Below are 27748 nucleotides of genomic sequence, written 5' to 3'. Positions count from 1 at the left end.
CCTTCGGCGCAGGAGATGTGCGGTAATCAAAAGTTAAGAATGTAGCTAAACATTTACAATAACATTCTACCAAATTTTCATGTGCGTAGTCCGCTGCAACAGCCGAACGTACGAACGAATAGGGTGACTATAGCGCATTTTATGAAAACGTCACAAGTTTTTCTGGCTGTTTTAAATCAATAATTACGAAGAAACCATAAACCTACAAGGTTACTACCAAAGGCACAAATCTAGGGAATTGCATGGAAAATGTTTTGTAGAACAACTAAATAAACAGGAATGAAAATTTTCAACTTAAAAACACTAAAATGTATGAAATTTCACCAGTTTTTTTGGTACTTTCAACATACTTTTCAATTTTAATGTATGATAATTAACTTTAATCGAGTTCTTTTTCAAAGAGCATTGATAGCTTAGACTTTAATCTTTCATTTGGTTTGTTGATATCAGAAAACCACATTAAGATTAAATAAATATAGCTAACCAAAGTTGGCATAACTCACTTAGCAGTCATTTCCGACCCTATGTTTCATGGGGATTTTTTCATAAGTTTAGGAGCCCTATCTACCCTGAAAATATGTAAAATCCGGAACCAAACACCCTGTATATACAGCAATTCCATAGAAAAAAGTTATAGTGGGTCTCAGAATTTCATGAAAATTGGTATAGTTCTTCCTTATCAAAAATATTAGACTCGTATTTTTTTATTGCGCCATTAGGGTGACCATTTCCGTGTTAGGGTGGTCCAAAAAATCATTTTTTTTTCAAAAATGTCTTTTTTCAAAAATTTATAACTTCTGAACCTCTTGACCGATTTTTACGATTGACCCTTCAAATCAAAGATGTTTTAATGTAGTTGTAAGAAAAGTTATGAAACACTCAGCGATATTTGATTTTGTAGGAAAAAATATGTTACAAATGCTTTTTCTTGATTTTCACTGCGAGGGTCTTCAAAAACTTCTTATTTTAGTATTTTTAATTGAAAGATCATTTAATTTTACATAACATATCAAAAAATTAGCGATGTCGGAGAAGCAGTTTTGGAGATACAATTTTTTTAAATAAAAAATTATTGTTCCGCAATATATGCACCACACGTGCATGGAAACGATGAAGACGCAAGGTAGTTCACAATGCGTCTCCATCGAGTCACAGCAGCTGTGACTAATGAAATCTATGAGTAACTTACAAGCTGGGTGCAACATTCAGTTCAGCCTGGAGGCTGTCCATAAACCACGTAGACCAATTTTTAAACATTGCAGATCCTACCTCCCCCCTCGTATACTTTACTAAAATTTTAAAATATTTTTACCGAGCGTATACTGTGGCTGGACTCCCCTCCCCCATTGAAGTCTTCGTGGCATTAAAACAGGCCCCAGTTTGACATTATTAATTTTGGTATCAAAATTCTGGGAGAAGTACTTAAATGCTACAAATAATGACGAGGTCGAAGAAAAATAAGTAAAACATGAAGCATTTATTTTCTTTAATTACAATTTCACACATTTTTCTTCCGTTGAAAATGAATACCGTTTGACAATAATATACTTTTCGTTTTGAGGCTTAAAACTATGGAATGACTGTGTCCCCGAAATTTGGTTCACATATATATAACGGTTTTTCAATTTTCTTTCCATTTTATTGTAATCGGATTCCGAAAAAAACTGATAGTGTATTTTTGAATCTGGCTTAGAAATAGCCCATGAGTAAAGTTCTTGGCCGTTGTTATATGGTGGCCTTGCAAACTAGCTTTCGCAATGTTTCGTTTTAATACTCCTCCCAAAGCATCACAAGGGCCCTTTCCATGACAAGTTGCGAAAAAATTCCACTCGGCAGCAATGCCAAAATCTTTTTGTATGTTGCATAAATTAAAAGCGGTCATCTTATTTTTATATTGGCTTCCTGATCCATCTGAGAAAAAGTAAATCTGTTGTAAGCTTGGCAATTTACATTTTATGAATGCTAGACAATGCGTAAGAAATAAACGAACTGCGACATGATTATGTTTAGTGAAATCAGCAATTGCAATAAAACTAGTAAATTTCAAATCGTTAGATTCTTCGTCTTTAAAATAAATAGCACAAGGGTGAATAGTACATTGGGCGTTCGCCCAATGAAAGCCTTGAACTGCATCCTGCACAACGAAAGAATAATTCTCCGAAAAATCACAGATTATGATGCATTCTGTAGCTTTCAAATTGCTTTTGACGTGTTTCATGTAATTTGCCTGTTGCTCAGCTATAAAGTTTTTTTTTTTTTAGCTAGTTCGTTTATTTACTAGGCTCAGTCGTGTGTGACACTTTGCGGAGCCAAAATCAGTAATGTTTGATTTACATTTTAAATAGCAGTATTTCTAGGTTAGTATTGGGTACCAATTACTCGTGTCGGGCTCGAGGTTAATAGGTAAAAATTTCAATTGGAAGGATCTAGGTAGGAAACTGGTTTCTGAAGCCTCCTTCAGATACTACTCTCGGACGGTTGACCAAATCCTGGCTGGGCAGGGGCAAGTAGCACAGGAACAGGAGGATAATAAGACTGGGACACAATGGCGGGAAATTGTTTGGAAAGGAGGGGATAGTCACATCAAACTCTAACATCAGACAAACAAAGGAATTCGTAGATCGCTTGCATGTAGGGAAGATCACGTGTTCCCAATACATCTCTTACTTCACGGAAGGGTTGTCTACCTCGGGCCACTAGGGTATCCAATAGTTGTGCTCTGGAGGCGTCATTACCCGGGCAATACCAAACTGCGTGATCGATGTCATCATAACCGGTTCTGCACCTACATATATTGCTGTCAACGAGGTTTATTCTATAGAGATCTCGTCTAGCGAGTAGTGGTTGGACATAAGTCTTGACATCACTCGAATGAATCCCCGACTTACATCCAGACCTTTGAACCACGCTCTCGAAGAAACATTTGGAATAATGGAATGTAACCACCGCCCAAGAGAATTATTTGTCCAATCGTTTTGCCAACTTAAAAGAGAACTCTGACGTACTAGTGGGAAAAATTCATCATGTGAAATTCTTCTATCATAAATCTCGCCTTGTTGTGCGCCCACCTTTGCGAGAGAGTCTGCCTTCTCATTGCCTGGGATTGAGAAATGTGAGGGGACCCATACAAAGGTAATCATATATGATCTTTCGACCAGCAAACTCATCTGCTCCCTTACCTTTGAAAGGAAATAACCTTGTTTCATCGACCGAATAGCCTCAGTCGAACTGAGACTATCCGAGAAGATGAAGTAATGGTCTATGGGCATATCGGAAATCATCCCCAATGCGAAGTTGATTGCTGCTAGCTCAGCAACATAAACGGAACAAGGTTCCTGAAGTTTCCGAAAGGCGGTTGAGTATTCATTGAAGACGCCGAAGCCAGTGGATCCATCAATGCGTGATCCATCAGTGAAAAATCTTCTATTGCAATTGACTTGTTGGTACTTTTCAGCAAAAATGCGGGGAATTGAGATAGGTCGAAGTTGATCTGGAACTCCTTGAATAGCCTGTTTCATGGAGAGATCATAGTCAATGGGGGAACTGTAGTTAGTAAAGCATACACGAGAGGGGTTATAGCAAGGAAGGCTAATATCCGATGACATATAATTAAGATAGATTCGCACGAATCTAGACTGGATGCTCAATTCGAGCATTTCTTCGAAGTTTTCAATCACAAGGTTGTTACTGACACTACATTTAATCAATATTCTTAATGAGAGCTCCCAGAAACGGTTCTGCAGGGGTTTTACGCCCGCTAGGACCTCTAGGCTCATATTGTGTGTTGAATGCATACAGCCAAGGGCAATACGTAAACAACGATATTGAATACGTTCCAATTTGATTAGGTGGCTTTTTCTTGCCGAGTGGAAGCAAAAAGAGCCATACTCAAGAACTGAAAGAATAGTCGTTTTATATAGTTTAATGAGGTCTTCCGGGTGAGCACCCCACCATGTCCCGGAAATTGATCGTAGAAAGTTGATCCTTTGTTGACAAGTGCATTTTGAATCAAACCAGACTCCAAGGTATTTGAAGGTTAAAGATTGGGTAATGTCTCTGCCCAAAAGATTTAGACGCAGTTGGGCTGGAAACCGCTTCCTTGTAAACACTACCAATTCAGTTTTTTGCGGTGAAAACTCGATCCCTAAATTTCTTGCCCAGAAAGACAGATTATTTAGGGAATTTTGCAATGGTCTTTGCAAGATTTCCGCACGTGGACCTCTCATGGAAACCACGGCATCGTCTGCAAGCTGTCTGAGCGTGCATAGATTATCTAAGCAGTTATCAATATCTTTGACATAGAAATTATAAAGTAAGGGACTTAAACATGAACCTTGGGGTAAGCCCATGTAGCTAATTCTAGAAGTTGTCAGTTGACCTAGATTGAAGGTCATTTGTTTTTCTGACAGCAAATTATACAAAAAATTATTCAAAATACCGGGTAATCCACTACTGTGCAAATTGTATGACAGTATGTCTATGGAAACCGAATCAAATGCGCCCTTAATATCCAAAAAGACTGAAGCCAATTACTCCTTGTGCGCAAAGGCCAGTTGAATATCAGATGAAAGCATCGCTAGACAATCGTTTGTTCCTTTACTCTTCCTGAAACCAAATTGCGTATTTGAAAGTAGATTGTTTGATTCAACCCAATGGTCAAGTCTTAATAGGATCATTTTTTCTAATAATTTCCTCAGGCATGATAACATAGATATCGGACGGTAAGAATTGTGATCAGACGCTGGTTTCCCAGGCTTTTGAATAGCTATTACTTTAACCTGTCTCCATGCTGGTGGAACTATATTGAATTCCATAAATGAATTATATAGGTTAAGTAATCGTCTTTTAGCGATATCGGGGAGGTTTTTTAGAAGGTCGAATTTGATCATATCGCTTCCCGGAGCAGAGTTATTCGATGAAAGAAGTGCCATTGAAAATTCCAGTATTGTGAATGGTTCATCCAGAGAACCGTTACTTCGGACTGTATCCCGTAAAGTTGGTTGTGCTGGAACAGAATCTGGACAAACCTTTTTAGCGAAGTCGAATATCCATTGGGAAGAGTATTCTTCACTCTCATTGGAAGATGAGTGGTTTCGCATATAGCGAGCCTTTTTCCAAAGCGTTGTCATCGAGGTTTCTCTAGAAAGTCCCTCGATAAAAGTACGCCAGTAATTTCGTTTCTTTACTTTTAGTAAGTTTTTAAGCTTTTTTTCAAGCTTTAGATACTTTTCAAAAAGCTCAGATCTTTCATGTCTACGATAATCTATAAAGGCATCGGATTTCTCAAGATATAACTTTGTGCATTCGTCATCCCATCCAGGGGTGGCGGGTCTTCTTTTGAGGTATGTACTTGGAGCACTTCGTTTCTGAGCTTCTAATGCGCTTTTGTAGATTAGCTCGGTAAAGAAACGATACTCTTCCAGTGGTGGTAGAGGATCGGTAGAATCAATACCAAGAGTTACCGCCGATACAAATTTTTGCCAATCAATGTTCCTCGTGAGGTCAAAAGGAACTTGAATTGACTGATCTGTTTTTAGCCGACCACTTTTGATTGAAATAATAATTGGCAAGTGATCACTACCATGGGGATCATTGATAACCTTCCACAGACAATCTAATGATAGTGAGTTAGAGCACAAAGAAATGTCAAGACGGCTCTCTCGAGCAGGAGGGTTTGCTATACGTGTTGCTTCACCAGTGTTCAAGATAGTCAAGTTGAAATCGTCGCACAAATCATAGAAAATACCCGCTCTATTGTCATCGTATGATTCGCCCCAACCAGTACCGTGTGAGTTCATATCGCCCAGTATTAGAACTGGAGATGGAAGGATATTAACTGAACTCCAAAGCTGACGGCGGTTTATGGAAGTCCTTGGAGGGAAATATACAGAAGCTATGCAAAGATCTTTGTTCTTCACATTTATTTGGCAAGCGACAATTTCAATGCCTGAAATTATTGGGATTGAGATTTTATAGAAGGAGTAGCACTTTTTGATCCTCAAAAGTACGCCACCATATGAATCATCTCGGTCCAGGCGGATAATGTTAAAATCGTGGAAGTTTAGTTCATCTTCAGAAGAAAGCCAAGTTTCACAGAGTGCAAATATATCACAATCAGAATTGTGAATCAAATACTTGAACGAGTCTAATTTAGGTATTAAACTACGACAGTTCCATTGTAATAAAGTGATCATATCTTGATCCTCACTCGACGAATTATCCATCGAAAGATATGAATTCACCAATGAGGGGCCATGATGCAGTCAATTGCTTGAAGTAGTTTCCGACTATAGGAACAAGCAGGTCAATAAGCCCTCGAAGTGGCGATTCGTCGAGAAAGCCGAGGGCATTCAAAATGTTATCCACAATGTCCTTAAATTTAATCTTTCCTCGCTTGGACGGGAGAGTTTTCTTTGAATTGCGAGTAGACTTGGTGTTTATTTTTGGTAATCTCTTACGATTACCTTTATTAGGTAGCGGCGGGGTGGAAAAGCTGCAGCAAGGATCAGATGGAGCAGCAATTACCGATTTGTTCGGCTTTTTCAATGAATCCCCGCTATCTTCAGATTTTTGCATGCTTTTGAGAGTGGTTTTATTTTTTTCCGGCGCACTCCCGGGGAGCTAGTCGGCTTCCTTTTACCGGGGGCGTGTACCTCCGGAGACTCACTCTCATCTGCTATGTCAGAGTCCAGTTCATCGGAAGACAAAATCTCAAAAGTGTTTTCATTTTGAGCGGCTGATGCCAACGAAGCAGAGGTTCCATTTTGCAACTTAACCATTTCTGCAAACGTCAGCTTGGAGCGTTCTTTTATTGAACGCTTCACATTGTTGGTACGCTTCTTGTACGCGGGGCAATCCTGAAGAGGTTCTTTGCCACAGTAAGCACATTTAGTTGCTTCCTGTTGGCAAGCACCCTCCATGTGGTCTTGGCTACATTTGCCACAACGGGGCTTGTGGTCACAAAAAGCAGCTGTGTGTCCCAACTTTTTGCAGTTGGTACAATTATATACCCTTGGTACAAAAAGTCGCACCGGGAAAAAAACATTTTCAATTTCTAAAAACTTTGAGAACCGATCCAGCGAAAGACACCTGTAGTGAGCCTGAAGGGGAATAAGTCTTTTGACCATCTACCGTGGTCGCTGAATACAATATCCTGCAATCCAAAACGTCCACGGTAGATGTAGCAGCATTTTGAAGGCGCCCCATACCTTCCATGACGTCATCACACGTCAGGCTCACTGCAGAGACCACGCCGTCTATCTCCACATCTCGAGATGGGATGTAGACGTAATACTCTTCATTATAACCCTCGTCGTCAGCAATCTCATTTGCGACTTTATATGTGAGTGCAGTTATACGCAGTTTGTTCCGATTGACCTGATGAAATTCGGTCCCCGGGAAACGACGCGTCAACGTTCTTTTAATCCCTAAGAAGTTTAGGGGTTTCTCTTTCTGCCGAAAGTAGACAACCCAAGGCGAAGCAGAAGACGCCTGGTAATGACGCTTTCTTACTTTATCATTGGGAGGCTTGACGCCCCCCTGTCCTTCATCCATACGAAATTGAAAACTTTCGTTAAGAAGTAATTAATTTTTTATTAAAGAACCACCCTATGTGGAACGATTGCACTGGGGGAGAGACAGACGATTCACAAGCAAACAGTCAGAGGAATGGGTATACAAAAAACAGATACGTGCTATTATTTGCCCTTACCGTTTCTACTGCTTATACTGTTGCTGCTCTGCCACAATAGATGCCGGTCGTACACACCGTCCGTGCGGTGGCTCACTGCTTTCTGCTGGTTATTGTTTCCAGTCCGTGTGATTGCCACTGCACAGTGGTCCAGAATGCAGATTTAGCTGGAATGATATGTTTTGAGCCTGAAATTGAAACTTTAGACTAAAAATATCCTCTACAAAGTTGTTCCTTATAGTTAGGCCCTCATTTTTATGACATTGAATTCTAGGGTGGTTCCTATTATCATTAAAATCAAAAATCTAACTTTTTTGTTTGAATAAATTAAGGTATACATTCTTCGGCAAAGTTATAGCTGAGCTAATTTCAAGCAACTGTGGTTAAAATAACTTTTTTGTATCTCTTAAATTGGCCAATTTAGAGCAATTTTCTTGAATTGAGTTCGGGTGGCTCTCAAAAAAACAGTTTTTTTGCTTTATTTTTCTTATTTCGAATTTCTCAGCAAAGGTGTCTTCAGATAACTTTTAGATCTTAATAAGGCGCAAATTTTTGCTGCACAAAGCTTGTCAATATCTTTCGCCGATCAAGAGTTATTGATTTTTTTATACTAAAATTATGCACTTTTCAAATGTTAATATCTCTGGTTGGGGCAAACAAAAAAAAAGTTTTTTTGCAGCATTTGAAAGGGCGTATGTTATTCTCAATAATATGAAAAAAATGGAGGTATGTTATTTTTTAAACTCGTATAAAATCAATTTGAATTTATTCATATTTTTTACTATATTTGACTATATCTTTTTTATTAGAAGAGATACAGGCAACAAATTCAGCTATAAAACATTCGTCTTAAAGAGTTTTAAAAGTCTCTAGAAGATAACTTTCATGAGAATTTTCAAATAAAAAAGTTATTGCTAAAAAACTATTTTTTCCAGGAACACCCTAAGTCAACTCCGAAAAATTACTCTAAAATGAGAACGTTAAGAGATAGAAAAAAATTTTCTTCGACAAAGTTGCTTGCAAGTAACTTAACTACAACTTTTTCGAACAACACATGTTTATATTTTGTAAAACAAAAAAGTTAGTTTTAAAAATTCCCTAATTTGAGGACCACCCTGACGTCTGCAAACACCAAAAGAAGGGAATTTTTAAGAACAAAAACTTCTTCGAAGACACTAAATGTCCAAATATTGAAACAAATGTACTAGCACATTTTATATAAATTTGTCATTAGAGTGGTCCTATGAAATCCATCTTTTGGCAATAACTTTTTTATTTGAAATTTATCATGAAAGTCATCTTCTAGAGACTTTTAAAACTCTTTAAGACGAATGTTTTATAGCTGAATTTGTTGCCTGTATCTCTTCTAATAAAAAAGATATAGTCAAATATAGTAAAAAATATGAATAAATTCAAATTGATTTTATACGAGTTTAAAAAATAACATACCTCCAACTTTTTCATATTATTGAGAATAACATACGCCCTTTCAAATGCTGCAAAAAAACTTTTTTTTTTGTTTGCCCCAACCAGAGATATTAACATTTGAAAAGTGCATAATTTTAGTATAAAAAAATCAATAACTCTTGATCGGCGAAAGATATTGACAAGCTTTGTGCAGCAAAAATTTGCGCCTTATTAAGATCTAAAAGTTATCTGAAGACACCTTTGCTGAGAAATTCGAAATAAGAAAAATAGAGCAAAAAAACTGTTTTTTTGAGAGTCACCCTAACTCAATTCAAGAAAATTGCTCTAAATTGGCCAATTTAAGAGATACAAAAAAGTTATTTTAACCACAGTTGCTTAAAATTAGCTCAGCTATAACTTTGCCGAAAAATGTATACCTTAATTTATTCAAACAAAAAAGTTAGATTTTTGATTTTAATGATAATAGGAACCACCCTAGAATTCAATGTCATAAAAATGAGGGCCTAACTATAAGGAACAACTTTGTAGAGGAGACTTTTAGTCTAAAGTTTCAATTTCAGGCTCAAAACATATCATTCCAGCTAAATCTGCATTCTGGACCACTGTGCACTGTTTAACCGTTCTTGCTGCTAACTATGGCTAATGATGCGGCAAGAATTTCGATATCGTCGAAGCGGGTTAAAGTTGAACAGACCGACCGTAGGCTTCGCCAGGATCGGCTGCTTCCTTCCGAAATGCGCGAGTCACCTAAGGCACAAAAACTACTTGCAAATAAAAAACTTTTCGCGGTGAAAAAATACTTTCAATGCAATGCCATGTGACGAGACAACAGACCCTGATGTTGCTCATTCGCTAGCAGAACGTGGAATGAGCTATAAAGTTATGCGGCAATAAATTGAATAATTTTTCTAAAAAAGTATCAATAAATTCCTGTGTGTCCATTTCAACTAAGTCCATAATGCATCTCTCTACTTGACGCCATTGTTTGAATTGTATTGATTCAACATGTCCGTTACTAAGAATAGTCATTAGTTCTGTGGCCAAAATTTGCGTTCCTGAACAATTTTTGCAACACTGCAGCCAGCATTGTTCACTTGGATTTTGACAAATTATTTTTTTAAACAAATCGTGATAGGAATCAACACCATCTGGGAGTGATTGTCTGCTTTGTAGTGTTTTAAAAATAAGTTTAACGTTCTGATAATATATACAAACGCATACGGTATGCGTGCCACTTGTCCCTGCCAAAATGCAGTGTTTCGGACGGTTACTGGCGAACATGGAAAATCCTATTTTAAAATCAGGATATGTATTTTTAAAGATGGAGTACGCCTCCTGCAAGTTACACAAAACTAATCTTCTTTGTACGTAGATTTCGCCTTCATCATTTTTAGATATTAAATAATCTCTTTTCCCCGGACAAACACGACTTATATCGTCACTATTGTAAAAATCACGAACAAGCATTATCGTTGGTTCTCCTAATGAAGCTCTGCTTAACCTCTTTACAGGCACCGACATTATTCCTTTCTCTTGCTGCAGTGCTTTTGCTTGGTTGGCCATATGTTGGGAAACATTGAACTTCTTCATAATTCTATATGTAGACCAACTTTTGGGAAGTGTGGTTAAAATCCTGTATCGCTCATTGCTGTCTCTTGTTTCTTTATATTTATCCTTAAGTTGTATAAGGAATTCATTTTCGTCCGACAAAGATGCGTTGTAGGTGGTAACGATCGATTCAGAACTGGTTGTTTCCACTGATTCTGAAAATAAATATAAAAAATGATTGATTATTAGAAAAAAAAAACATACAAATGATTTATTTTTTATTATTTTCCTTGGCAGGGAAAAGGAACCATTCTGGACGGTCCCGCAACGAAAATTGATTCAATGCTGGTTGCTTCGATGGACTCTGAAAAATGATTGCAAAAAAGAAGAGTTTAAGTTAGTAGCTAGAAGAAAAGAATTGAAATTTAAAGAAGAATCACATGAATTTTCAAATAACGTACCTGCAGCAGCGATTCTGGATGGTCCTGCAACGGCTTCTTCGGACACGGCATCATTGGGTTCATATAGTTTGTGGTAGCATCGTTGACAAATGAAGGAGCTACTCTCATCTATTTTAATCTTTTTTTCCACTGCATAATCGTAATTTATTGGTGATTTTTCTGGCACATGAACTCAACATCCAAACATCACACATTGAACACTTACGTTTCATTTTTAGATATTCTTCAATTCAACTGTTCTAGTAGGAAACTTCGATTTCTAACTGATCATTTCTTTCATAAAACGCTGGCCAGACTGAGCAGTTATAACATGTTATAACGGTTGTCAAATAATTGCAACACAGAAACCAACATCAAGATAGCGCTATAACATGTTATAACTCTGTAGTCTGAACGTACTATAACATTCGTTGTTTTATGTGAAGCATTATATCGTACCTACGAGTGAGTGATATACCTACGAGTCTAAGCTGTAACTCATAGGTATATCACCTGTTCGTAAGCAATGACGTCACTTCAAACAGCTGTTTCAGGTAAATAGATGAATATTGCGAATAAATACAAACACCACCAAACATTTCCAAATGTCACTAACACCGCGAAGCCTATTGGGCTGGAGCTTAAGTAAAAGTCATTGCCTACGAACGAGTGATATACCTATAAAATTTTGGCATTGCTGCCGTGTGGCATTTTTTCGCAACTTGTCATGGAAAAGGCCCTATGGGAGGAGTATTGAAACAAAACGCTTAAAAGTTTGAGTATACGAAGGGAAAGGTAGGATCTGCAATGTTTAAAACTTGGTCTACGTGGTTTATGGACGGCCCGCAGGTTGAACTGAATGTTGCACCCAGCTTGTAAGTTACTCATAGATTTCATTAGTCACAGCTGCTGTGACTCGATGGAGACGCATTGTGAACTACCTTGCGCCTTCATCGTTTCCATGCACGTGTGGTGCATATATTGCGGAACAATATTTTTTTATTTTAAAAAAATTGTATCTCCAAAACTGCTTCTTCGACATCGCTAATTTTTTGATATGTTATGTAAAATTAAATGATCTTTCAATTAAAAATACTAAAATAAGAAGTTGTTGAAGACCCTCGCAGTGAAAATCAAGAAAAAGCATTTGTAACATATTTTTTTCCTACAAAATCAAATATCTCTGAGTGTTTCATAATTTTTCTTAAAACTACATTAAAACATCTTTCATTTGAAGGATCAATCGTAAAAATCGGTTTAGAGGTTCAGAAGTTATAAATTACATTTTAAAGACATTTTTGAAAAAAAAAAATGATTTTTTGGACCACCCTAACACGGAAATGGTCACCCTAATGGCGCAATAAAAAATACGAGTCTAATATTTTTTGATAAGGAAGAACTATACCAATTTTCATGAAATTCTGAGACCCGCTATAACTTTTTTCTATGGAATTGCTATATATATATATATATATATATATAGGGGAAATATGATGCAATGTCGGCCTAAATGCCCCTAATTTGGGCCCATACATAAATTCAGCAATCGACGAAAATTTCAATAGCGTCCATTAGTACCTTACCAATGACGCGTTCATCTACATTCAATTGATATTATTATACTTCATCGGCGGTCTTAATGAAGATTGAAGAGAAAAGCCTCACAGATCCGGTTGCAAACATATGAGGACCTCAAGCAGGTCCAATAACCCCATATCCTTTCGCGCAACATGTGCATGGTTAGAACATAAAATATACATTGAACAAACTAAATTAACAACATGAAACGTAAAATTTCTTCGGCATGGGGTCATGCCAGGTAAAGTCCTCGTCGAAAATATGAAATCAACATAAAAAAGGTAGCATAATCTTTTCAGAATAAAAGAATTAGAAAGTTAGTCATCAATTACGCAAATCGATCGCACATCGACTGTTTGTGCAGTTCGTCTTCCTTTTTTACTAAGGTCTATGTCCAGTAGTATACAAAGGTTATCGTAATATGATAGATTGGGGGGATCTCACCACAGAAGATGGTCATACCTCACGAATTTTATTTGGATTGCTTCGATCCTAGCAATCCAAGTTGATTGATAAGGGCACCAAACCACAGCATTGGATACTAGAATCGATAGCACCAGAGCGCAGTAAAGCAATCGAAGGCATAGAGGATCACGGAATTCGTTTACTATTTTGAAGATGAATCCAACCTGTCGGTTGGCTCTGCAGATACTATCGTTGTAATGTAATCTAAAGATAAGCGCTTAGTCAAGGATAACTCCCATATCCCGAACTTGACGAACACGTTGTACAAGCTGGTCAACGATGATGTAGTCATATACAACCAACTTCAGTTTACTGTGGAACGATATGACGTTGCATTTGTGAATGCTTAGTGTAAGCATCCCAAGTAACCAAAAGTTCTGATAAAAGGCTATTTATGGCTTAAGCAGCTTGGTTGAAGGTGATCTATAGAATTCTAAGCAGCCTCATTTTTAAGTCGTTATAAGAACTTGAAAGTTCCGGTACCATAATTGAAGAGCATTCTAAGCAGCCTCTGGCGGAACTTGAACGGAACTTTTAGAAAAAAGGTTTTTGTCCTCTACACCAATTCTATATTTAGTTCGCACTTTTATGAAAGTCATTTGTTAAAGGCAGGTATTAGTAGTAGTAATGGAACTGTTTGAAGAATTAAACCCTGTCCTTCGGCGTGAGAGCCTCAGCACGAACCGCTACGTCATCTGAAATATATTAAAGTGAGCTGTTGTCCCGCCAATTGTTGGAGTTTTGTGAGCCAGCTGACTGACTTGAATACGAAACACAACACTTTGATGAATTTTAAATTGGTGTTTGCCCGCAAGGTATTCCATTACATTTGTGGCGCAGTGGTTAGCAATCGTAGATCGCATGCCGAATACACGGGTTCGAATCCAGGAAATTACTTTTTTTGTTTTGATAGAATGTTGCATAAATATAAGAATTATGATTTATTCGGGCCACTGATCATTTCATATTTACGTACATTAAATTTTGTTACAAATAAATACTTGTGCGGATTGCTTCATGTGGCTTGATCATGGAACTTGAAAGCTCTGTCAGAACTTTATTCGAACTTTATGGAACTTGAATGTTCTGTCGGAACTTTATTTGAACTTTATGGAACTTGAAAGTTCTGTCGGAACTTTATTTGAACTTTATGGAACTTGAAGGTTCGGTCGGAACCTTATTTGAACTTTATGGAACTTGGAAGTGATTTTAATCGTTGAATGCGGAACTTTTGGTTACTTGGGATGTTTTTAGTACACTACTCAGCGAAACTATCCATTAATTGTTGTAATGTGAGGCAGTCCTGGAGACTTTTCATCACCACGTAAATTTTAACGTCGTCAGCATAAAATAATCGGCAACCTGGAGGCAGTGCCATACATAGCTCATTCATAAATGTAGAAAACAACAAAGATTCCATGTTGCATACCTGCGGCATGCCCGATAAATTTATGAACGGTTCAGTGAATTTATTTCCCATCTTCAAAATGAGTTTCCGATCCGTAAAATATGATCTGAACCAGGAGGTCAATGATGAGTCTGTCAAGCCATTCAAGCAAGATCTCATGATCAACACGATCAAATGCAGATTTCAGGTCAGTATACACAGTGTATACTTGGGTGAGAAGATCCATTTCACGCAAGCAGAAAGAATTAAACTGGCAGAGATTCCTAGATGCAAATCTCTTGTGATAGAATCCATGTTGATCTGAAGAAATGTAGTTCTTACAAGAGGAAAAAGGCATATCAGCATTGATGATGATCTCAAAAAACTACGAGCACGCGCACAATGAAGTAATTCCACAATAATTCTCGATGATGCATTTATCACCCTTTTTTTGTGCATTGGAACATAATGGATATTTTCTAGCTGGAGGGGAATCTTGGTTCTCTCAACGTTGAAAAATAGTGTCAGAGCATCGCAACACCTCTTCAAAATGCATGTGGCTAGGTGATGTGGAAAATTTCAGTTTGTCAACGGCGAATTTAGCATGTTCAAGAGTAATCCGAAAATTTCCCAGTACATGAATGCATTTTCGAAGCTGTGCATGATGTAGTGCCGTTGAGTACACTCTTGAATTGTTCAGCTTGCGTAAAAACATCTCAGCTGGTAATCCATCTTCCGCTTGGAGTTTACGAATTTCGCTGTGAAGCAATCGACAGCGTAATCTCCAGTGGAATCAAAATTTGTCCGGTACGTACGATAAATCTTATCTTTCTTTATAAAAGAGACTTTCAGCCATCGGCGTACGATAAAGTGCTTCTAGCATTCCTTCAATATCTGCTCTGCAAAAAATTAACTGTGATGATACTGATATTTGACCATGCACCAGAACCAATCTTGTTTACAATCTCAGTTCTCAAAACCGAGACTCATAACCATCATCAAGAGATTAGTGTCTGAGATCGATGTGGTAGATCTGAAACTTACTTACTTACTCTGCAACATACATCAAAAGTCATCAGTATCTTCTAAACATTTCGCACACGCCACCATAATAAAATATAACATAACGCCAACGATAACAAGCGCTGCCCAAAGTGCGCGCTGCGTCAAACGTGTTTGCTGGATCTCAGCAATGATAAAATTATAGTCCAATTTTATTCATCATGCGTCAGTTTTAACCCAGAATAAATGAGAAATTAACAAAATACATCTTCAAACATATTAAGCGAACACAGTAACAGCCATTTAAAAAAGCAAGTTTAGAAATATTGGGCAGGCCTGCTCTACAAGCATTCAGCATATGATACACTTTAATGCTGACGTTTACCTTTTGTCGACGCCACCATCACTGCCGTTTGCCAGCAATCATGTACGGGAAAGGGTTTCCATTTTAAATTTTAACAGTTTTCAAGTATTACTCCTGCCTACATTTTGTGTGACAGCTAAATGGCTGTCCTCGTTAGCACCAGTTTTGCAACATGAGAATGCCAACAAAATGCAAAATGCACTATATTAAAGTACAAGGTAAAGTAGGAACAGAAAGTAGAGATCTGTAGACGGTCATAATAAAAGGAGGAAACCGATTTCATGAAACCGCAAACAACTCGATCACATCTGTCAGTGCTGTCACTATGATATTAATTTACGATGCAAAATGCTGCGAATCAAATTTTGCAACTTATTCTTTCGTCCACTCTATAAGCGGTATGTTTCGGGATGTTCACATTTTAATTGAGTTGAGAACCTTTTCATCTCTGGGTGCTATGCAGTTTGAGGTTCAACAATAACTTCAAAGTAGGCCTTGATTTTATCTGTAACTGTATGAAATGTAGTAAAAATTATTACTTTGTTATTGGCACCGAGTGGTAACCAGATGGCCCACTGGAAGTTCCAGAACAGTCCACTAGCCGGCAGTGTTATTATGCAAGAAAGCCATCTGCAATTTATCGTTTGCGGTAATTGCAGACAGTTTTAGTCCGAGAGTTAGAAGGTGATAGCTTTTTTGCAGATCCAGCAACCCATTTCAGAATGTCTGGAGAGTCACGCCCATTTCGAGATCACTTTCACTCACATAAGCCCCAGATGTATGCATCACCGTTATCAAATCGATATTGGTATTACATACACACTTCCCGGTTCGAAAATATTATTTGCAAACCTGGCACGTAAGGCTGCGGGTTTTAATGTCAGCAAATAACTAATTCATTCAGCAATAATATACAATAGTAATCAAAAAACACTTATACCACATCTGCTGTGAAATTGTACTCCATAAATGAATTGCCTATTTTTAGGACAAATTTTAAACATTTTTTTTCTCTTTAACAAAAAATGTGAAATTTTCATTTTTTCGATTTCTAGGCATCATGATCTTAACGTATTATTGCACTAATGAAAATCTACATCTGCGGTGGTCATCAAAAAACCATATAATTTCATTAAACTTTTTATAACATGCCAGCCTAATAAATAAACATTACACTTTTCACTATCATTGTCCCTTTAGAAGATTAAACGCTTTTTTCGCATTATTTTGTAGCTAAAGCACAAAACTGAGGTTCGCTTGTGAAACTAGCGAAGCATCTGTCTGTTGCCATCAGACCAAAGAAAACCAAAACATTTAAAATTTATATATTAATCGCAAAATGACATGAAGTAATGAAATTGGGTTGTTAGTGGAATGGTTAAATAAAACAGCAAAAAAGGTTATCTTCCATTTAATTCCACTTAATTAATTTTGGTATCTATGACAGATACATATGTCGACTACAATGTGCAGTCTTCATCAGTGTCAACCCCACTAAAGACTTATCAAAATCTGAATCATCCCTTAGGTAAAAATGTCAAGATCTTAGGTATAAAAAATTAAACTACAATGTGTTGGAACCTACCTACCCAACAAACAATCGTCTATTGAAGAAACGACTTCTTGGCCACTTTATTCAACTGCATGCTTAATAGTACTTGTACTATTTTTAATAATAACTGGAGAATTTATTCAACCACAACATTGAACTACTTGGTGTTGTATAAGGTATGTCGAGAAGCTTTTATTCAACTTATATGAGTTGTAACAGAGTTTATACGATAAAATTTTTGATCATTCAGCCTTTATTAGACATCACTGCTTCCTTAAAACAGTGATGCCCTGTATACGCTTGATTCTCATGTGAAGTAACGTTTAACGTTTATTATACATTTATTAAACGATTATTCAACTGTGGGAAAATTCACCCGAAAATAAGAGGGATGGGGACAGAGGAAGGGTGTGTTTTCTTAAGTGATTGTGTATTCATTATTTCTGACGTGGCTTGCACCACACAGATATTAGAAAATTTATTAAATATTTATATACATGTCATTGCATGGGATTCGAACCATGTACCTCCCCTCCCGATCACCAGCTGCTTGCCTTGTCATCTGAGCTATCCTAGAATTTATCATATGGGCAGCTCAATAATCAATAAAAGCTTGCTTGAAAATAAATACCTATCAGCACTCCCGATCGCAACTCTATCTCGTTCAAGGCCCTGTGGGAATGATTAATTCATTCATCGTTGTTTTAAATGAGACCAACGTTACCTCTTCACCTCTCCAAGTCGAAAGAAAGGATGCTCGGTTATATTTTAAACTAGATCAATGCATTCATTGTCGTGAGTCATGTGATAGATGATTACTATTTAAATTAATTAGACGTAGAAAACAAATAAAAAAAAGGTTGAACTTGGGATTGAATTCACGACCTTCTAGTTGGAAAGCGGAAACGGTAACCACTACTCTACTGATTTCGTCTTGTTGTTAGACTGAATCAGTGTTGTCGAATAATGAATCTAGTACGTCGTTTACAAAGCATTTACAAATCATGTGATTCCCAACTAACAATTGCCTATTGTAGAAACGACTTCTTGACGATTTTATTCAACTGCATGCTTAATAATACTTGTACTATTTTGAATAATAACTTCTATTCAGGCTTTGTTCACACAAATCTGGAGAATTTATTCAACAACAACATCGAAATATTTGGTGTTGAATAAGGTATGTCGAGAAGCTTTTATTCGACTTACAAAAGTTGTAACAGAGCTTATTCGATCAAATTTTTGATTATTCAGCGTTTATTAGACATCATTACTTCCTTAAACAGCGATGATATAAAGGTGTATGTAGTCGCTTGATAATGTTTAATTATACACTATTATACATTTATTAAACGATTATTCAACTACGAGATAATTAATCCGAAAATAAGAACGGGACAGAGCTGGGTTGTTTTCTAGTTATTGTGATTGTTGGTGTCAGTATTTCTTTCGAAGCACGCACCCACCCACAACAACAGATACTAGAAAATTTATTACATGCATACATACACACATGTCGTTAATGGGGGGGGGGGGATTCGAACCATGACTTTCCGATCACCAGCCGCTTGCCGTGCCATCTGAGCTATCCTAGAGTACATTAAATGGGCATCTAAATAAGCAATACAAACTTGAATCTGAATACCTATCAGCACTCCCAGCCGTGACTCTAGCTAGTTCAAGGAGATGTGAGAATGATTTATTCATTCATAGTTGTTTTACATGAGACCAATGTTACCTCTCCATCTATCTAATTTCGATGGAAAGGATGCTTGGCTATTCTTTTCGATAGATCGATGAATTGGTTGTCGTGAGTGATACGATCTATGATTACGATATAAATTAATTAAGCGTAGAAAATAAATTAAAAAAAAGGCTAAGGTTGGGATTGAACTCCCGACCTTCTACTTGGAAAGCGGAAACGGTAACCACTATGCTACCAATTTTGTTTTGTTGTTAGTCTGAAACAGTGTTGTGGAATAATGAATGAATACGCCGTTTGTAAAGCATTTACAAAGCATGCAATTAAAACATGGACGCATAGTGGTACAAGAGCTATTATGCTGACTGTATTCACCTTTATTCGACAATATTGTTAAGCAATGCAATGGAATCTAATAATGGAGCTAGAAAACAATTATTAGACGTATAATAAAGCATGTTATTAAATCAATTGAAAACATTTGAATGTATGTGCAAATTACACTTATTCAGTATGTTATTAGATCAAACTTCTGGTGTTGAATCAGGAAGACAGTCATAGTTTGTATAGCTTTTATTAAGTATATTAATCAAATCAAAGCAAACAGCGGAATAAAGGCACATCTATCGTTCTCAATGAGTTTTTTTCAGCACATAATTTGACAACCCGTTTTATTCAGCATTGTACACTGTTATAAAGCATTTATTCAATATTTATGCTTATCTGTGACTCTGAATTGTTTGTTGGGTTACTACATGGACGCATAGTGGTATAAGAGCTATTATGCTGACTGTATTCACCTTTATTCAGCAATATTGTAGAGCAATGCAATGAAATCTAATAATGAAGCTGGAGAACATTTATTAATTAAATTTATTAAAGTATGTTATTAAATCAATTGAAAACAGTCGAATTAAAGTGTCAATGTATGTTCAAATTACACTTATTCAGTTTGTTATTAGATCAAGCTTCTTGCGTTGCATTGGGAAGACATTTAACACTTTTACAGCTTTTAATAAGTAAATTAATCAGATCAGAGCAAACAGTTGAATAAATGTGCATCTATCGATCTCAATGAGCTTTTTTAGCACATAATTCGACAACTCGTTTTATTCAGCATTGTACACTGTTGTACAGCATTTTTTCAATATATATGCTTATTCGTGACTCTGAATCGTTTGTTGGTTGGTATAAGAGCTACTTTGCTGACTGTATTCACCTTTATACAGCAATATTGTAAAGCAATGCAATGAAATCTAAAAATGGAGCTAAAGCATTTTATTAAATCAATTGAAAACAGTCGAATTAAAGCGACAATGTATGTGCAAATTATACTTATTCAGTTTGTTATTAGATCAAATTTCTGGTTCTTAATCAGGGAGACAGTCAACGTTTATATAGCTTTTAATAAGTAAATTAATCATAACGGTGGAATAAAGGCGCATCTATCGATCTTAATGAGCTGTATTCAGCACATAATTAGACATTCTGTTTTATTCAGCATTGTACACTATTATACACACACTTAGAAAAATTCATGTAAATTTAGGTGCTCTGAGACTGACATATACGAGCGACATAATTTTGAGTCATAATAGACGCGAAATTCAGATCAATCAGATGTACTTTTCGTCGAGTAAGTCTCGGAGCACTTAATTTCACATGACATGTTTGTTTACGTCTCATCCTTTATGTCAAAGATGGATTCCGTCACGTGTAAAACTAGGTATTTCTAAGTGTGCAGCATATATTCAATGTGTATGCTTATTTGTGACTTTGAATTGTTTGTTGGGTAACTAAAAAAGATTTAAGAAAAGTTATCGCTCTCGGTGTGGTTTATGGATGGTGCGAGAATACACTGCGAACAAAATATAACCGGTTACTTGTGATCAATTGGAATAATTCCGATATTTCTGCCAGCGTTGCCCTTTCTTTAAGCCTATAGAGGTTATATTTAGCATTAAATAACAACAACTTCGAAGAGACCACATCGAGAATATGTCTTGCAACAAACCAGAAATGCGTGAAGTAAGTGATGCGATCGATCACTATAAGGTTTATCCTTGTAAAAAGATTTTTGCTGACTGCGGTTATTTGCCTGGTGGCATCTTCCTCCCAGAAAAGGGGCTTAACCAGGATATGAACAAAATGGACATCCGATGAAACGAATGTTTTATTGTCTTTTGGTGAGTTAATCAACAGTTACAACTGTAAATGGGAACTATATATGAGAGAAATAAGTCAAATTATCAGTCGAAGAAAAAAAAAACATTAAACATGGTCAATGTCTTCGCAAACCGTAAGCCTTTCAGCAAATGCTCAATTCAGATTCCTCTGGACGTACAGTAGTTTCCATAGCGTTGAATAATTCAGCCCTAACGGATCCTCTGAGTACCGTTGCATCAACCCTCTGTGCAACTCCTTGCAAGATGGAAAGGGCCACAGATAAATACTTTTAGATTTCTCCAATTGCATTCTTCCATCCTTCATTGACAGTGTTAGCTACACACTTAGAAAATATCATGTAAATTTAGGTGCTCTGAGAATGACATATACGAGCGTCAATTTTGACATAAATTTGAGTCATAACAGACGCGAAATATAGCTCAATCAAACGTATATGTCGTCGAGCAACGAACATTTCAGTCTCGGAACACTAAATATTACATGATATATTTGTTTACGTCTCATCTTTTATGTCAAACATGGATTCCGTCACGTATAAAATTAGTTATTTCTAAGTGTGTACGTTAATTCCCTGATGTTCTGCCTGAAGCCTGGCTGCTTCTGATACTCCCGTCCACTTGAAATATTTCGCCTACTCTAGTGGCGGCGATGTTGCGGTGTACTAGCAAACTAGCACGAATTTCAGTTGCTCCTGAAATCTCATGCTGGTAGACGCTGATGCCCTGTTTACATTATGCTAGTGAGCTTTTTTGCTAGCAGCTAGCTCATTAGCGCTAGTGAAATTGCATAAGTGTAAACACCCCATAAGCTTTTCGTGCGTGTGTGCTGGCGAAGAGTTGATATAATTTGCCCATAGAAGCCAAGAGCTGTGGTGGCCTTAAAGATCTTGATGACCTTCACGAAGTTCTTCTGCTAGCATACCATCGTCTCTTGTTGAATGCGCACCAGCACGTTCCGGATTACGAGGAGCAATTAAAGTACGCAATACGCTTTAATGTTGAGAGTTGGTTTCCAGGCTTGTGGAATACCTCGTGGGGTCAGGCTAGTTACAAGGTAAGTTGCACTTCGATGGATCTTGCAGCGTTAAAAAATTGTCTAGGCTCTACTGTGTCGTCATTGAATATGACTTGTCGATGAATATGCTAATTTGATAACAACCACATCAGCGTCACCAGTTCCGGAATTGAATTGGTACCAATGTTTCTCTAACACAACTCACGTGGACGCAGCTGATTACGATAAAGCCGCCTGTAAAATGTTGCTTTGAAGAAAAACATGAAATCTTGGAGGTTTTCTTCTGAATTCAGTGTTAGGAAAATATCCAAAAAACAAATCTCACCAATGCGCAAGATCACGCTTGATTTGCTAAGACAAAAATCAACAAGCATACAGTTGCGGTTGATTTTGCAAGCTGTGATATCTCAGCTCGGAATATCATGGTAACAAAACTCACCTCCTGCAAATCTCAACAAACTGTGGTGAGATTGAGTTTAATGATTTTTGCTTTACACCCAAACGCAACCGAAACTTCCAAAACAGCTGGCAGCAGTCACTTCGTGTCTGCCATCGGTGAACAGAAGAAAGAGATAGCATACTATACTTTCTCTTTCTAAGAAAACGATGTGCAACGGAATCATGTCTCAACTCTCTGCTTGATTTTTGCACGTTGTGAATAGTCTCGCAATATCAAAGGAGCTTGTAAAACCATTATCAAGCATGATATTTTGTTCCAATATCAAGCGTGATATTGAAAGTGTATGATAGCGGAAAAATTATTTAATTGATGATATTGTCAACACTGCTTCTGATGTATCCGGTCCATTTTCGTTGTTCGCTATTCCACTTAAATAAAAGTCAGGGTTCAGGGTTTCATAAAGTCGATTTTTATTTTCCGGAACATGCGAATTTTCCCCCCTTATTCCAGATCTACTCGCTGAAGGCTCCAACTCTTTCTTGTATGTGCTGGCAGAGGCATCCCGGATAAAAATAACCATAAAATTACAGTAAAATATCATTAAAATACAATAGATTCTATTGTTGACATAATCTTATTGTAATTCTATTAAATTGGTCAAATAATCAAATAGTCACCACAATAGGTTTACATTTAAAATTTAAAACAGTGCATATTGACTGCCAGACTGAAAAAGATTTGTAGTTATTTTTATGTAATGAAAAGATCACGATATTTCACAAAGTTCAGCAAGATAAAAGTTTGCGAGTCATAGTTATTTTTTGTGAACTTTTCCGTCTCTGCCTCAGAGAGCATCAGAATGAATTTTAAATGAATTGGGGGTGTGCTTAGTAGACTTATCGGTGTTTAAAACTTTCAATCAAATGTTTACCTAATAAGGGAAATGGCTATAATGTTGGCCTATGGATTGATAAAAATCTCAAGTCCTTATTTCTGGCCAATACAAGTGAAAAATTTTGGTTACTGCTGAAAATTTGTCAAAAATTACATTCTTTCGAAATGTATGTATGGGCCCAATATTGGGGACATTTAGGCCGACATTAGGGCCATTAACCCTATATGGAAAAAAAAATTAGGTGTATATATTTAGAATTGGAAAGTAAACCACAGCGCAGCCCCAATGTAGAATACGAAGCAACATCAACTTGAATTATGGTAGGTACATCAACCAATGAAATTAGTGAACCAAAAGATCGTTAATCAGAATCAGAGGCCTTCCGATAATGCGTGTATCAACTTTCAAACGAGTACAACTCATCGCAGGTACAAAATCCTGGTTTATGAAAAACAGTAGCATAATTCTGGACCTGTCAATCAGTATTAAAAAGCGTTGTCACTGCAACGATGGGTCTAATCGTTCACAAAAGCGACAGCACAGTTAAGCCGATAAGTTGTCGCTTCTGTGAAGGCTCAATCTCGTTTTAGTTTCAGGAGCATCAAATTTCATCTTCTGTTAGCAAGCCAAATGGTACCAGCCAAAAAAATCAGACCAGCCGTAACATGCTTAGTAAGAGAGCGAATGAACCATTCGGTGACTAAAATGATTGACCTCGACATGTGTGTGCATACTGAATTTCAGCCAGCACGTCTAGAATGAGCACCAACACACGTGGTACAAATTTGTGCAACCATCTTCTTCTTGGCTATTACGTCCCAACAGGAACTATATCCCTGTCCATAAGTAGTTTTTTTAAGAGTTTCATGTTAATGTAAGTAAACAACTTCCTAGGACGATAACATGTTGGTATTAGTAATATACAAATATGAAAAACACATTGTTACATTATGTCTAGGAAAGACGAGAAAAGTTCCTGCACCGATCCGAGAATCGAGCCCTTACCATAAAGCCGCGCCTTTGCTGACATGCTAAGAGAGGACTCTGTGCTACCATCTATCAATTGTGATTTTCCTCAAACGAGCGCTCAAGTGAATCAGTGAACCAGTACCTAGCAAAACGCTCGAAAAAAAAATATCGACTTGTTTAGACCGTTATTTATGTTCGGGTCTCTTGGTTGTAAAATTAATGTGTAACGTGATGCTTCTAGTATTCAGAGGCAATTTGTAAGTTTATTCAAAAACATTAGGCAAACGACGTGTTCTATAATTTGTCACTGCTCAGCAATCTCAGACTTAATATGTAATGAACAAACAACACTAGAACCTTCTTCTTCTTTGACTTTATTACGTTCATACTGGGACTGTACGCCAGCCCTGAAACTTAGTGTTATAAAGATGTACTGTCACAGTTGTAAATTGAGAGCTTTCTAGCCTATACCATTTTTGTATTAGTATAATTGTGTGATTGTACTATACTCAATGCCCAGGGAAGTCGAGAAATTTTTCAAGCTGAAAAAATCCTACACCTGACCGGGATCCGAAACCAGCCACCTCCAGCATGGTTTTGCTTTATAGCTGTGCCTTTACCGACTGAACTAAGGAAGGTCCCAAAACTAGAACCTAAAGTGGACTATTTAAGAGAATGGGATTGAGTTACCTCTCTAGTTTAGTAACATCAAAGTTAATCATATCATCTAGCTACTGATCATAAACACCATTTTTTTTTACTCCTACATGGTATCAGTTCAATGTGATGTGAGGCAATAATTTCAGCTAATGGTAAGAATTCTTCTTTGAATGTACATAACATGGAAACAGTGTACCCATGAAAATACAAACATCGGCTATGAGATATAACATTCCTTCTGTTTTAGCTTTTTATCCAACCCGATGTCATACGTTCTGACAGCTCAAGCACTTTTGTTTCCTGTTCAGAGATTATCAATTAGCTTCAAGTGTCATATTCAGTCCCCCTGTTTCACTTTCTTATTGGCCTCCTGGTATCTAACCATTGCACCATTAACATGCTTACCTGCTACCTGGCTTAAGCTTGTCATTCATACTCATTGAGCTGTGAAAAGGTGCCGAAGACCGAAAAGGTGAACAAATGTCGCTTCTCATTTTTCCTTACCCTTGTTTGCCGGGTCCATTGTTTGCTCTAGTTTTTTTTTTTTTTTTTCGTTAACATTCATTTTTATCCTTGTCAACGCTTGCTGTCAACGCCAATCCCTGTTTCTTCCACTCTTTGGAAACCAGATACCATCGAAAGATGCACAACAAAGAAAAACCACTGAAATCGAAATATGTCAGGCCATGTAGTCACACCTCGATAGAAGCGATGATGATTTAAAACATTTATTCTATCGCTTCCCTTTCGTAAGCTTCATAGCAATTAGGGTCTCAGGACAAATGGCCGAATGACGAAAGGCCGAATAACAAATGGCTGAAAGGACGAATGGCCGAATGGACGAATGACCGAATGGACGAATGGTCGAAAGGATGAATGGCCGAATGGACGAATGACCGAATGGACGAAAGGTCGAATGGACATTTTAATTTATCGGAACGATGGATTAATGAAATTAATCCCCTTAATCAACTTGACAATTTTCTGGCCCACATTTATATAGGGGAAATTTTTTATCATTTTTTTCAACGGGCCAACCCCTAGATTTGTACCATTAGGTGAGAAAACGACTCTTTGAAAATTTCAGCTCATTCGGATGTAACACAAGCTGGCGCTTTTGATTTAAAATTTATATGGAGATATTGGTTGAAATGTATGGAGAAATATCATTCCTTCACTCTTTCGTACATAGAACTGGTTCAGCAAACTCGATTCAGCTCATAATTTCAGCACACGTAGCTTAAACTATCAGGAACAACTTTGCTCAAGACAGCATCACGGTTCAAGTCAATATTATGGAGATATTAATTAATTATATGCATTCTGCTCGTATATTACAGAAAAATACAGGCAGCTTATGCAACGTATCAACTAGATTACCACTGAAAATAAAAGTTCCTACATTCTACAGGCCAACACCCAGGCTCGTGTATTTTGGTGCGATAACCAATCTCTGCATGTTTCAGCTCTTTTTGATGTAACACGGGCTGGTACTGTATGTTTAATGTTCATATAGGAGATTTAGATGAAATTTTTATATTCAAAATGCTCATATACATTCAAAAGCGAATATCTCAATAAAACTAACTAGATTCATGCAATCTTCAGCAAAGTTGTTACTCATTAATTGAACAAGTTTTGAAAATCTGAATCAAATCGAGCATAAGGCAACATTTTTATGATCGATAGAGTGTACACAGATAAAAATTCTGAATTTTAATTGTGATGTAAACATTCATTCACGTAAACTTGTATTTGATTTCATGCAACCGAACAACTTGTAAACAATGTTGTTAACAAAGATGTGCTTTTGTATACAATATTTGCTACATTGCATGAAATGTCTCAGAACTTTACATTATTTGTAATGTAAACTTATATGACAAGTGACGCTCCATTTATGTGCATCATATTGAACAGAAATTTACACTACTTTTTCGAACTGTGTAGGTGTGTCATTTTCTCATGTATTTTATCCAAATTCCCCATACAAAATTCAAACTAAAAGCGCCAGCTCATCTAAGAACCAAATGAGCTAAAACTTTCAGATAATGGTTTTCTCACCTGAAGGCACAAATCTAAGGGTTAGCCCGTGGAAATTTAGAACTTTTATTTTTGTGGGGTAATATGATATGAGAATCACTCTGTTATTCATCCATGCATGATTTTATAGGTGCTCTCGGTGGGTAACAAACTGCAACTCACCAGAGCTTTCAGCGACATTTGTTGAAAGAGGCCCTGAATCGGTAAAAAAGTTGAAGATTTGTTCAGACCACTTCGATAATGCATCGTTCAAAAATCCCCTACAATCATCCAAAGGGTAAATTATGATACTCTAAGTAATCAAGTAAGGTATTAACAGTTTTAAATTACTTTGAAGGTTGTGGAGTGATGCAATTCCAACTGTTCAAATACCGTACCAAACGGGTGATGGGTACAAACACACTGAATAGCTTGCCGTGAAATG

The 27748-nt window shown here is 37.0% G+C and overlaps 1 protein-coding gene across 1 annotated transcript; it reads right to left on the bottom strand.

The window, feature by feature from the left end:
• Nucleotides 1–9970: 9970 nt before the first annotated feature.
• Nucleotides 9971–25804, bottom strand: LOC135704958 (uncharacterized). The gene is made up of 2 exons (XM_065226495.1): nt 25786–25804; nt 9971–10881 (listed from the first exon to the last, which is right to left on the bottom strand). Exons 1-2 carry the CDS (start codon nt 25802–25804, stop codon nt 9971–9973), a joined length of 930 nt encoding a protein of 309 aa, XP_065082567.1.
• Nucleotides 25805–27748: the final 1944 nt, after the last annotated feature.

The sequence above is a fragment of the Ochlerotatus camptorhynchus genome, unplaced genomic scaffold, assembly GCF_037179485.1.
Source record: "Ochlerotatus camptorhynchus isolate MF236.1 unplaced genomic scaffold, CSIRO-AGI_Acam_v1.1 ptg000252l, whole genome shotgun sequence".
Lineage (NCBI taxonomy): Eukaryota > Metazoa > Arthropoda > Insecta > Diptera > Culicidae > Ochlerotatus > Ochlerotatus camptorhynchus.
The sequence above is the reverse complement of the archived record's forward strand: the minus strand, read 5'-3'. Positions and strand labels throughout refer to the sequence as shown.